This window comes from Notolepis coatsorum (genome assembly GCF_963971535.1).
Source record: "Notolepis coatsorum genome assembly, chromosome: 19".
Classification (NCBI taxonomy): domain Eukaryota; kingdom Metazoa; phylum Chordata; class Actinopteri; order Aulopiformes; family Paralepididae; genus Notolepis; species Notolepis coatsorum.
The window spans coordinates 58,793,475-58,805,974 of record NC_140183.1 but is presented as its reverse complement, the minus strand read 5'-3'; the positions used below and the strand labels follow the sequence as shown (position 1 = coordinate 58,805,974).

At 45.2% G+C, this 12,500-nt stretch overlaps 1 protein-coding gene across 1 annotated transcript in view; it reads left to right on the top strand.

Annotated features, from left to right (window-relative positions):
• The window catches only part of atp8b2 (ATPase phospholipid transporting 8B2), a gene marked incomplete at both ends in the record, with an annotated part of 116,650 nt that overhangs the window by 67,709 nt on the left and 36,441 nt on the right, over nucleotides 1-12,500 (top strand). The window contains 3 exon segments of the mRNA XM_084336665.1: nucleotides 4,130-4,353; nucleotides 5,553-5,636; nucleotides 5,771-6,016. Of these exon segments, the coding sequence (XP_084192791.1) occupies nucleotides 4,130-4,353; nucleotides 5,553-5,636; nucleotides 5,771-6,016 (554 nt within the window).

The following is a 12,500-nucleotide window of genomic DNA, read 5'->3' as shown; positions in this document are numbered from 1 at the left end:
AATACACATACACAGCCAAAGCCTCATTATACAAATATTCCACAATCATTACATTGACAGTAATAATGGCACACATAAATTCCACACAAGCATGCACATTTGTTGATAACATGCCCGACTACAGTAGGTCATTGAGATGGCGTATGCATATGTCTGCTGCAGCTCAGCACAAGTGCGTCTGCGTGATTCGGAGGGAGGGAGGGAGGGAGGGAGGGAGGGAGGGAGGGAGGGAGGGAGGGAGGAAAAGTTATTTCCTGGACCACAGTTGCAGCAGGGGGGGGTAGGGGAATAGGCTCTTAGCAACATTTGCTGCTAGCGGGGGAGTGGGTGTTGGTCTGCGAGGAGGATCTGGTGGTTGGCTGTGTCGAAGGCTGCAGACAGGTCCAGGAGAATCAGGACAGAGGAGAGGCCCGTTGCTTTTGCTAAGTGAAGAGCCTCAGAGAGTTCATGGTTTTATCTTTTATGAGCGGTGTGACTGGCTTGTTTTAGGGAGGCGGGGACCACCCCCGAGTTGAGGGAGGAGTTGATGGTTGCCGTTAGGAATGGGAGGATGTCTGGTGCTATGGTCTGGAGGAGTGGAGAGGGTAATGGGTCCAGCTGGCATGTAGTGGGACGGTTCAACGTTATCAGTGTCAAGGCCTCTGCGTCTGTAATGGGAGAGAAAGATGACAGAGTGAAGGATGAGGTTCTCGATTCAGAATTTGGAATGGTCTAGAGCCGGTCTAGAGCCGGTCTAGAGCTGGTATGAAAGAATCAATAAACAGAGGAAGGTGGAGAGGACCGTTCCGTTCAGCTCAGCTCAGTACTGGCTGGCAGTCAGGAGTTCAGATTCAGATTCAGATTCAGATCATTTTATTGTCACAGCTTTTTTAAATGTACATACATTCAGAAAAGTGTGAGATGCTTGTTTTTCCTTGTTTTTCAACTGTAGTAGATTTGTAAACATAGTACACAATGTATATTCTATCTATACCTATAACTATAAACTATAACTATAAATAAACTAAAACTATAAACTAAACTATAACCAAAAACTATAAACTAAAACTATAAACTAGACAGTTCCGATAAAAACAACTAGAGAAACCAGAACGGGTTAGTGTCGTCGGCATAAACAATCACTTGAATCGTTGGCTTCCCCTTCACCATTGGGAAAACACATGGGAAGTAGTGTAGTCTCTCTCGATAGCAGTGGAATGTGGGGGGGGGGGGGGGCAGGAAGTGGAGAAAAAGGGGAAGAGAAAGAGAAGAAAGAAGTTGGTTTGTTGTTGGTGACCGGCGCTCGTCTGCTTTTAGAAAGTGGAAGTTTGCTTTAGCACACGGTGTGTTGAAGGACGGTGTGTGGAAATGTGCGCTTGCAGTGTGTGCCATGTCATCACGAGCTGGAGCTGGTTTCCTATACAGTGTGTGCTGACTGTGGTGAGGGTTTTAAAACACACCGTCTGGCCCCTAATATCCTCTTTCATGTGTTTCAACACCACAGTCCTGTCCCAATTACACACTTCTGTCTTCCTACTTCTCTCTCTCTGTGTGTGTGTGTGTGTGTGTGTGTGTGTGTGTGTGTGTGTGTGTGTGTGTGTGTGTGTGTGTGTGTGTGTGTGTGTGTGTGTGTGTGTGTGTGTGTGTGTGTGTGTGTGTGTGTGTGTGTGTGTGTGTGTGTGTGTGTGTGTGTGTGTGTGTGTGTGTGTGTGTGTGCGTGTGTGCGTGTGTGTGTGTGTGTGTGTGCGTGTGTGTGTGTGTGTGTGTGTGTAAGTAAGTTGAACCTTTATTAATCCCCTTGGGGGAAATTCGTCCTCTGCGTTTGACCCATCATGACTATTGGAGCAGTGGGCAGCCTCACAGTGCGTCACCCGGGGGGCCAACTCCAGTTGCAACGCCAGTACCTTGGTCAAGGGCAACGGCAGGAAATCTAGCACGCATGTCTTTTTTATTGGTGTGGGGGAAACCGGAGTACCTGTAGGAAACCCACGCAAACTCCACACAGAAAGGCCGCCTGCTAAGCTCCTTCTTGTTGTGAGGCAACCGTGCTAACCACTGCACCACCATGTCCCTGTGTGTGTGTGTGTGTGTGTGTGTGTGTGTGTGTGTGTGTGTGTGTGTGTGTGTGTGTGTGTGTGTGTGTGTGTGTGTGTGCGTGTGTAGGTGTGTGTGTGTGTGTGTTCATGTCACTGTACATGTATAAAGGAAAGACGACAGTGAAATATAGTAAAACCTTTTTCAGCAAACACCAATCATTATAGAAGTACCATAGTGAATTTAGTATCTTTTTATAGTATTTCACCATACATTTTTACAATATTCCACTACAGAAGTACTATGTTGAATCACTACAGAATTTATGTGGTAAATCTATATTGTGTGTGGAAAAGACTGTAGGAATACTACAGTATAAATCACTATAGGATTTATGTGGTAAATCTCTTAGCGTGTACAATAAAACCATAGGAATACTATAGGTTTCACTACAGTATTTATGTGGTAGATCTCTTCATTGTGTACAACAGACTAAACCATAGGAATACTATAGGTTTCACTACAGTTAAGTTTCATTATGCTTGTGGTGGTTTTTTGCTTATCTTGGTTTTATTCCACATCAATTAAATTATTCATCTTTCTTTTCTATGTAACAGTGTTGGAGAAAATGCAGCATCAGACACTTCACTAGTAAAAGTCTGTTCAGTCTGTGTTCTCACAACACTGTCACGCAGGCCAAGGCCCTCTCTTGCCAATTGTATTCGACAGTCTCTCGTCCATTGTACTTTTTACTCCACTAAATTATTCTGAACCCATCAGTTACTAGTTACTTTGAAGAAAAGGATTTTGCATAGAAAACATGGCAAAAATATATGAAGATTATATACTTTCACATTTGAAGCCTGACAACTTCAAGAGTACATAATCAGAGCAGCACAACTGGACCACATACCACTTTAACACATAGCAAAATGCAGATTTACCCTGTTCTGAGCAAACTCTGGAGACATTAACTCATTCAGCGCCAGGGGTCGCTGTCTACCTTGTGGGTAGAACGCCAGCGCGCAGTCAATGGGGCTCTTTGTTCACTTGCGAGTGCTTAAAATATATTTTATATTATAGCTATGGATCTAATAACACCGTCAATTGTCAGTGAGTTGCTTCCAGTCAACATGCACAAAACAGATAGTTTTTTCATCCGTACATTTCTGTTTTATACCGTTTTGAATATGAGTATAGTTTGGGTGATTCTTAGTAATCCCAGGAAAAGACACGATAATAGCGTTTTAGTGAAATTCACTAAACACGTTGTAATTTTTTGCCTGATTATCGAATCTTCCTGAAATCAACGCTAGATTATCGTTATTATCCTTCCTCATGCACCCATGAAATGGGGCTTGTAGCGGGGTGCACGCCCCCCCCCCCCCCCCCCAGCCACACACACACACACAGACAGCTTCAATCGCGGGAGAAATAAATACCAGATCAACGCAAGATTTGATATACAGTGTTCTTACCTTGTCTCTGATGTAATGCAAAAAAGATTATCCAATTATCTGATCGCCATTCCAAATACTGGCCGCGGAGGTCCGTCCCACGTTGTCCGGCATTGCATATGAACGAGGGGGGGGGGGGGGGGGGGGGCAGCCTCGTAGATGTATTGTAAACGCTCGTCCTGCCGGAATATTTAAACCCCACCCGCGCGGCTCAGATCGGCCCAGAAAAGAAACTACATAGTTTCTAATGGAGTGCAATACCAGCTGGAAGGCGTAGGCGGCGGTATTTGCCCTTTGCGAACTCAGACCCATTCCTAATGATAACATCAGGCTGGATGGATGAAAAATGAATGGATATAGCTAATAAAAGAAATAACGATTAAAACCCGAGATTTCTCGTGATTGGCGCTCAACGCATGGCGAGTTAACCCGACTTTTTTCGTGATTGGCGCAGAATGAGTTAAGGACCAGCCAGTTACTAATCTCTCTCTGTCTCTCCCACTCCCTCTGTCTCTCTACCCCCCCTTTATCTCCTCCTTCCTCCCTCCCCTCTCCTCCCTCCCTCCCCCTGCCTCCCTCCTCCCTCCTCCTGCCTCCTCTCTCCTCCCTCCTGCCTCTTCCTTCCCCCCTCTCTACCCCCTCCTCTCTCCTCCCTCCAGGTGCCCATATAGGCGTGGGCATCTCAGGCCAGGAGGGGATCCAGGCGGTGCTGGCCAGCGACTACTCATTCTCCCAGTTCCGCTTCCTGCAGCGCCTCCTGCTGGTCCACGGCCGCTGGTCCTACCTGCGCATGTGCCGCTTCCTCTGCTACTTCTTCTACAAGAACTTCGCCTTCACCATGGTGCACTTCTGGTTCGGCTTCTTCTGCGGCTTCTCTGCCCAGGTCAGGGGGGGGGGGGGTTAGATGGAGGCCAAGGGTCAGCAAGCATGTCAGGGCGATATTCGGAATAAGGGGGGGGGTCATCAGTTATTGGCTAAGCTGCAAAGCCGGAACTCTTCTGAATTATCTCCTTGACCCTTGAACCTTACTGGAGAAATCTATTTATTTTTGTGACCATTGATTTCAAGTGACTTTGCTGCTTGTCCAACAATTGAGGAGTGAAGTTAGTAAAGTTAACCCTTTCACTACGGTTAACCCCTTCACTGCGACAATACAGAAGGTTAACCCTTTCACTGCCACACGATAATGATCGCCTGCGTGTAATTTCTTTTTTATTCTTCGCAAGGGGTACCTGCCTTTTCTCAGTCCTTGCCCCACAATGGTGGAATGAACTACCCACCCCAGTTAGGACAGCCGAAACCCGTCTAATCTTTCACCATCGACTAAAGACGCACTTCTTCAACCATTATCTGAAATAAATTATTATTTATTTTATTACAAAAAAATATATCTAACCCTAACTAACCTTACTGTCATGCACTTGTCCTAATAAACTAACCTACACTGTAGCAGTCAATACCTTGATGAACATTGTTACTCAGCTGATAGAGTTGTGCCCTTCCTGATGACTTGTCGTACAGAACTTGTAAGTCGCTTTGGATAAAAGCGTCAGCTAAATGACTAAATGTAACCGTCTGTAGTGTGATAGTAAAGGGTTAACCTTCTGTAGTGTGGTCGTGAAAGGGTTAAATCCCATCCATAGTTCTGACTTTGTGTGCATGTGTGTGTGTTGTTGTTGTGGACATTTTGTTTTACCAAGTCCGGTGAGCTTGAGAGAAATTGAGATCCAGTCGAGGGATAGCAAATAAATAGTCTTATTCTGTGCGCACAGAAGTCTCAATTCAAATACAGAGAGTGGTACGATATACAGACAATCTGAAGAAGTGAGCACCCAACCACCGGAAGGGTGAAGAACATGTGATCTTTCTATAACAGTGTGTGTGTATGTGTGTGTGTGTGTGTGTGTGTGTGTGTGTGTGTGTGTGTGTGTGTGTGTGTACGTGTGTGTCTGTGTGTGCATGTGTGTGTGCGTGCGTGTCTGTGTGTGCGTGCGTGTGTGTGTGTGTATATATGTGTGTGCACGTGTCTGTGTGTGTGTGTGTGCATGTGCGTGTGTGCATGCACGTGTGCGTGTGTTCCAGACGGTGTACGACCAGTACTTCATCACCCTCTACAACATCGTGTACACCTCCCTCCCCGTGCTGGCCATGGGGATATTCGACCAGGTCCGTTGAAACAAACGCCTCGTCACTCAGCGCGCGGCGCCATAGGCTACATATCCTGTAAGCCTCTATACACTATCGTGTTTTTTCGGCTCACAATCAAACAAACCCTCCCGTCTCCATCCTGCTTCCCGCAGGACGTCCCGGAGCAGCGGAGCCTGGAGTACCCCAAGCTGTACGAGCCGGGCCAGCTCAACCTGCTGTTCAACAAGAGGGAGTTCTTTATCTGCATCGCTCAGGGCATCTACACGTCCGTGGTGTTGTTCTTCGTCCCCTACGCCGTGCTGTCCGACGCCACGCAGGCCACCGGGGAGCCGCTGGCCGACTACCAGACCTTCGCCGTCACCACGGCCACGGCCTTGGTCATTGTGGTCAGTGTGCAGGTGAGAGCGAGGGCATGTTGGTTTAGCGGTTGCCTTTTTTTTTTACACCATCGTCGGGCCACTGTACACCATTGTGTGTAAATGTGCACCTGCCTATACAGTGCTTGTCCATGTAGGGCAGGGGTCTCAAACTCGCGGCCCGCGGGCCAATTGCGGCCCGCTGGATGATATTTTGCGGCCCCCTACTTGACATCAAAGTTTAGTGTTAGTGCGGCCCGCGCGCAACTTTTTGCCGAGTCGTTGCGCAGTTTTATTTATTTTATCACTTGTAGGCTATACCATAGCGCAGGCTCATGACAGCAACGTTACGTTAGTGACTTGGTTGAAACGTGATTCCGGAGTGATACCAAGTAAAGTGGAAGGAAAATATATCCTGTCACCCAGTGCGTATGGCAGGCATCCTCAAAATTCTCGCTATCTCCTCTGCAAGCACTGCTCCACTGTCTGTGTCTGTCTACTCTGGTCCAATCACATTCAGTGTCCCGTCAGCGTCCCCCCCCCCCCCACCCACAGTCTGCGAATCACAGGCAGAGTAGGGCGGGTCGAGTCGGTTCGAGTCAGAGCGAGAGTTGACAGCGCATCTACAGGTAGTCTAATCTGCAGGTACTGTAGCTAGTAACCTCGTTCCCAGTTTTATCTCCGTGAGATAAATGTAGCTAGTAGCCTAGTTTCGCCAGCAGGCAGCTAGTAGAAAAATGTGGCATGTTCAAAGATGGCCAGTAAAAGAAAAGTCGACAGTGAAAATCGCTGCAATTCAAAGGTGAATGGACTGAAAAATATGCGTGCATCCTCCCAGCACTTGCCTAATATGCCAATAAACGGTAGCTCTTGTGAAGAGTGGCAATTTGAAACGCCACTACGAAACAAAACTGTTATTTTGATGCAACCTTTCCTCAAAATTCTGTGCTAAGAACCACAAAAATAAATGGAATGAAATCATCATATCAAGATGCAAGCAGAATTATTGTTAAATCTATGTCACAACGAGAAAAAGCAACCAAGTCCTCACTCAGTGGCATGGGTTTTGGCTAAACACAAGAAGCCATTCTCTGATGCATACATAATAAAATAATGTATGACTGAAGTGATGGAGACCATGTTTGAAGGCAAACAAAAGCAAATCCCCCTCAGATAGCACAGCAACCAGAATAACTGAAATACTGGCTGGTGATTTGATTAAACAGCTTTGTGATAGAATAAAAAAATACACAGTGCATTTCCATAGCTGTGGATGAGTCCACTGACACCACTGAGAAGCCTATGTTCTGAAGAACCGTTCATGTTCTGAAGAACTGTTCATGTTCTGAAATGTTATTGCTAAAGATTGAGAAGATTGGATCAGTTGTACTTTTTTTTGGAATACTTGAAACCCCTTTTTTGTGGAATATTTGATGCGGCCCAGCCTCACCCAGACTCTACCTCCACTGGCCCCCAGGTAAATTGAGTTTGAGACCCCTGATGTAGGGGCTTTGATTTGTCCCTGTACACTATGTTTTTTATATATACATCAGTGTTTCCCACATGATTTTGTGAGACTGTGGTGGGTGAACCTCTGCCCCTCTAGGGCGGTCTGGGGGCATGCCCCCCCGTAATTTTTTTTTAAGTTTTATGTTAAATGCATCAATCTGGTGCACTTTGAAAGCAAAATAAAGAGGCTAGATCTATGATGAACTTTGTGCTCAAAACACAAAATCGACTAGAGCATACATTTGAACCATCGAAGAAATGAAGCAAAAGTGGTTACCTGTGTTGAACTGGTTTATTTTTTAGAAAAAATATATATATACTGGATTACTATTACGACTATTACCACTGCCAATACTACTGATACATCCCTATTGGCAAACTTTATATTAAAAAAATAATTTATATATATATATATATATATATATATATATATATATATATATATATATATATATATATATATATATATATATATATATATAAGGGAAATATATGGAAATCTGCAAACTAAATCCTTACCAATCAATTTCTTCACTAATGTGTTTGTAAAGGTGTGTAGTAAGATGTATTAAAAAGTTGAAGTTCAAATCCTGTATGTTTTTTCGTAACAACTGCTCAAAGTCGAGGTACCGAATACCGATTTTCGAAACATCTAAAATGTTCTGTTTGGCTTTGGGTAACTTGTGAGGGGTCAAACTAGGGGGTTTTTATGATTCTGAGTTGATTGCAATAATACAATTTTCATTAAAATCATTCCTCGGTTGAAGAAAGGCGACGCCCACTCTTATATTTAAATTCAAAAGTAGCTTTATTTGTAGTTACAAGTAGTTACAAGTGCTGATCACTTCAGGAGTCAATCTCTGAGTCTTCTCCAGACTCACCACCATCATGACCACAATTCTTGCATGAAATTCCTTTACAGACTCCACATGCTGAGATGCACTTAACGCCATTCCTCTTGCAGCTGCACCGCCGGTTGCTGCAATCTCCGTTACAGTTGCAGCTTGTGAACTGCAGTAGCTCCTCAGGAGCCATGGGGTCTAGTGTTGGGACTGGCTCATAGCCATGTACACCTAATGTCCATCCATAGTCACTGGGGTTCAGAGACATACTCTGCTGACCAGAGCGTATCGCCCGGAGTGAGGAGTAGCTGGTCTTGTGTCACAGAAGAGGCGAGCTCAGTAATGGGAAGAAATGTGATGGTGTTTATCCCTGTCCTTGTTCTGTTGGTGAATGGAAGAATCTTCACTTCAGCTCCTCTCAGGATCTTAGCTCTGTCAAGTGCCTTCAACTTCACTCACAGCTGCTGTCGTCTGGGGATCTGGCAAAGAGAGTGCCGGAGAGGTGACTTTGATCCAACCCACTGAATGGAAAGGAATGTTTCCCTGAATAGAGACAATTCTTAAATCTATATTGTCTCCGACAAACTGAGTGAATACATTGGTTGTTTCCCCAACCTCCATGACCACCCGATTGTGATGGCTAGTTTCACTTCCACTGGCTATCGTAAATGATAGATCCTCAAGGTCAACCGCAACCTCATCATCGATCTGCTCATCAGTTTCTTCCACAATGGTATAAAGAGTATCAGAAGTATCTTGGATGCCATCTCCATTCCTCTCATTAAGGAAGCAGTATTTGTAGTTTTGTGTCTCGGAATACGACTCTGTGTATCCCAGCTGGTGTAACTTGTTGAGCATCCATTTTGACCCAAATCTATGATCAAGTTGTATGGCAAGCCCCATCTATGGAAAAACTCCTGATCGAGGCCGACAGGCCTTTATGAAGTTCTGCCCCCAAATGGCTACTCTTTCGTCGGTCTTCACTATTGGCCTCAGGAACATCTGACTCTGGATGTGTTAGGGCAGGGGTTGGCGGAGCCCAATAGCAGAACACAGGTGGAGAGAGAATGGAGCGTTTTAGGTTGGCTTTAATGTTTACCCCCAAGCAGACAGGTTTACAGGTACAATAATGTGCAATGGACGAGAGCAGGTGCACTCCTTGTGCAGCACAGGGTGTCCAGGTGGGAGGTGTACCAGAGCGGTGGTCCTGGGCACAGAGAGAACAAGATTAGGACAAGGTATTTCAACAAGGATAGAGTAGCAAGGCTAGGGTTCGTTGTCGTACCTAGGAAGTTAGGTTAACACTGTGACGAGGGTAGAGCAGGATCCGTGGGCTGAAGTAGTAGTTCGCTGACGAGGCAATCCATCACAGCGGTGTCAATTAGTGTCCCACTGGCAGCGTGGGAATCCTGGGGTCGGATGCTGCCCATACAAGGGTGTGAGAGGATGAGGGGTGAGGAAGGCTCTCGCCGTGACTATGACAGGATGTCAGTCATACTGTGTGCTGTGGGGTATGACTTTGGGTCTAGATCGACCATGGCGATGTCGTTGCATACAAACTTTAGTGCAGTCTTTATGATCTGAGTCTTCTCATCTCCATGCTCAAGATTAGCATGATGCTCTCACAGAATGTTGTCTGTGTCATCTTTGAGGCAGAGCACATCTGCCCTTCTCTCCTGTGATGTGAAATACAAGGTGTCATGGAATTTATCTTGGAGTTTCTTCTTTAGCCAATACTTTGAATAAGAGAGGCTCTTATCTGGTGACAGATCAAACTGCTGTAGCTTTTTGTGGACTTGGTCAAGAGTCATCACCCCATGCTTGCGTTCTGAGTCTAACCAATCACAGAATTCAACAAAAACAGCCTCTCGTTCCTCATCAATTTCTTCCTTTGTCCTCTATCTTCAGTCTTGGAGTAATGGCCACCTGTCTCAAAAAGAGTTTTGCAGCGCAAATGGTACAGGGTTTCTTCTGCCACAAGGTCATTGATCCCTTCGAGACGTCCAACAACGTCAGTGCCCCAGTCATCCCCGCGACTCTGTGCTGTCTTCCGCAAGCTTGCCTTCAGTCTATCGGCAGTCAAATTATCTGGCACTCTGTATCTCTTTCTAGCTTCCTCTGGAAGTTTTGTAGATCTGTGCAGGTTGGTTGCAAAGAATGCATACATTCTTGTACAGAAGCTGAATGGACCATGAACTTGTAGAACTGCATGCAGAAGCTGCACTGAAGTCAGAGCAAGTGCATCTTCTCTTCTTATTTGCTGACTATTTCTCTGCCTTTAATGTTTGGCCTGAGTTCTTGGTGACTTCAACAAATCTGTTGTATAAATCATCTTTACACTTTTTGTGGTACCTGAGTCTTCCTATGTTCTGAGCCTCCTTCAAACGCTCCAAAATATTAGCATTTTCAACTACTTGTGCTTGTTCCAAAAAAGTAGGGTAGCCTTTAGGAGTTGGCTGTATCAGCCTCTGAGCTGGTGTCTCCAGGCTTTCACAGATGAAACAATTTAGCAAAGGTGGAGTCGAGTCCATCCATACTGCAGCTAGACTAATATGTCCTACAAAGTAGAATAAACATTGTATTATTCAGTCATAATATCATTATTTTGTGACATTAAAGACAATATCATGTACAGTAGATGATTAACATTGTAATAGATATTATTGCAAAGGAAAATAGAAGATCTGCTTCACAGTAACGTTAATCACAAAAGATCCTGTCAGAGACAATACACCACTGTAACCTAATGGGCCAGAAAGCTAGCATTCAAGAAAATAAAATGATCATAAGATTCAGTTTGAGGTGTGTAATACATCATGGTAGTTGGATACAATCATGGAGTAATACATCATGGATTTCACGTTAGCTAGATAACCATGTTGTTGCGCCGCCCCGTTCGGCTGCCTCTCTGTTAGCTCCGTCGAGACTGTGTTTACTTTTGTTAATATTTATAGTTTTTAGAGTTTTGTGCGTACCAACTGTTGGTGCATTTAATGTATATGACCGTCAGTCACTCATAGACATTGGATTACGGGAAACTTACCAACTGGATTACTCGCTGGATCAACTTTCCGAACCACATCAATGGCCGGAAGAAATCCTCCGGAGACTAGGACCAGATCCTTTGTTCCTAGACCCCAGGAAAAGACGTCGAGGAAAAAGGGCTGGGATCCGAAACAGGCTGAGATCCAGACGACACCGTACACCACTTCCCAGTATATTGCTAGCCAATGTACAATCAATAGACAATAAACTGGATGACATCCGAGCAAGGATTCAATATCAAAGAGACGTTAGGGACTGCAATGTCCTTTGCTTCACCGAAACATGGCTAACACCGGAGGTTCCAGATCACGCGATTCAACCAGCGGATCACTTCTTTATCCATAGGAAGGATCGGACACAATCAGAGTCCGGTAAACAACGTGGTGGAGGTATTGCCTTCATGTTTAACAAAAATTGGAGTGATCCAACGAATGTGAAGGAATTATCCAACCACTGCTCCCCAGAACTGGAATATATAACCATCAAGTGTCGTCCTTTCTTCCTCCCGAGGGAGTTAACGGCGATCGTCCTGGTCGGAGTGTATATTCCACCGCAAGCCAACAACAACGCCGCGCTCTCCAGACTACACGACGAGGTAAATAAAATACAAGCGACGAACGTTAACGCCGCCATTTTAGTACTGGGAGATTTCAATAGCGCCAATCTGAGAAAGGTATTGCCTGATTTCTACCAGCATGTGACTTGCAACACCAGAGGCGGTAACATCCTAGATCACTGTTACACGCAATTTAAAGGTGGCTACAAGGCTCATTCTGATAGTGGCTTTGGCAAGTCAGATCACGCATCCATTTTCCTTACACCAAAGTACAGACAAAGAATTAAAAGTACTCCCGTAGTCTCGCGAGAGGTGCAGAAATGGGATGTGACGTCAGAGGATACGATCCGGTCAGTGTTTCACAACACAGACTGGATTGTATTCCGCGACACAGATAACATTAATGCCTACACGGAGACAGTGCTGGACTATGTCTGTACTAGGGTGAAAGAAACAATCCCCACTACCAAAATGAAAGTTTACCCAAATCAAAAACCCTGGGTAGACAAATCCGTCCGTGAAGCTCTGAGAGAGCGCACCAAAGCATACAATGACGGCCTAGTGGCAGGCAACA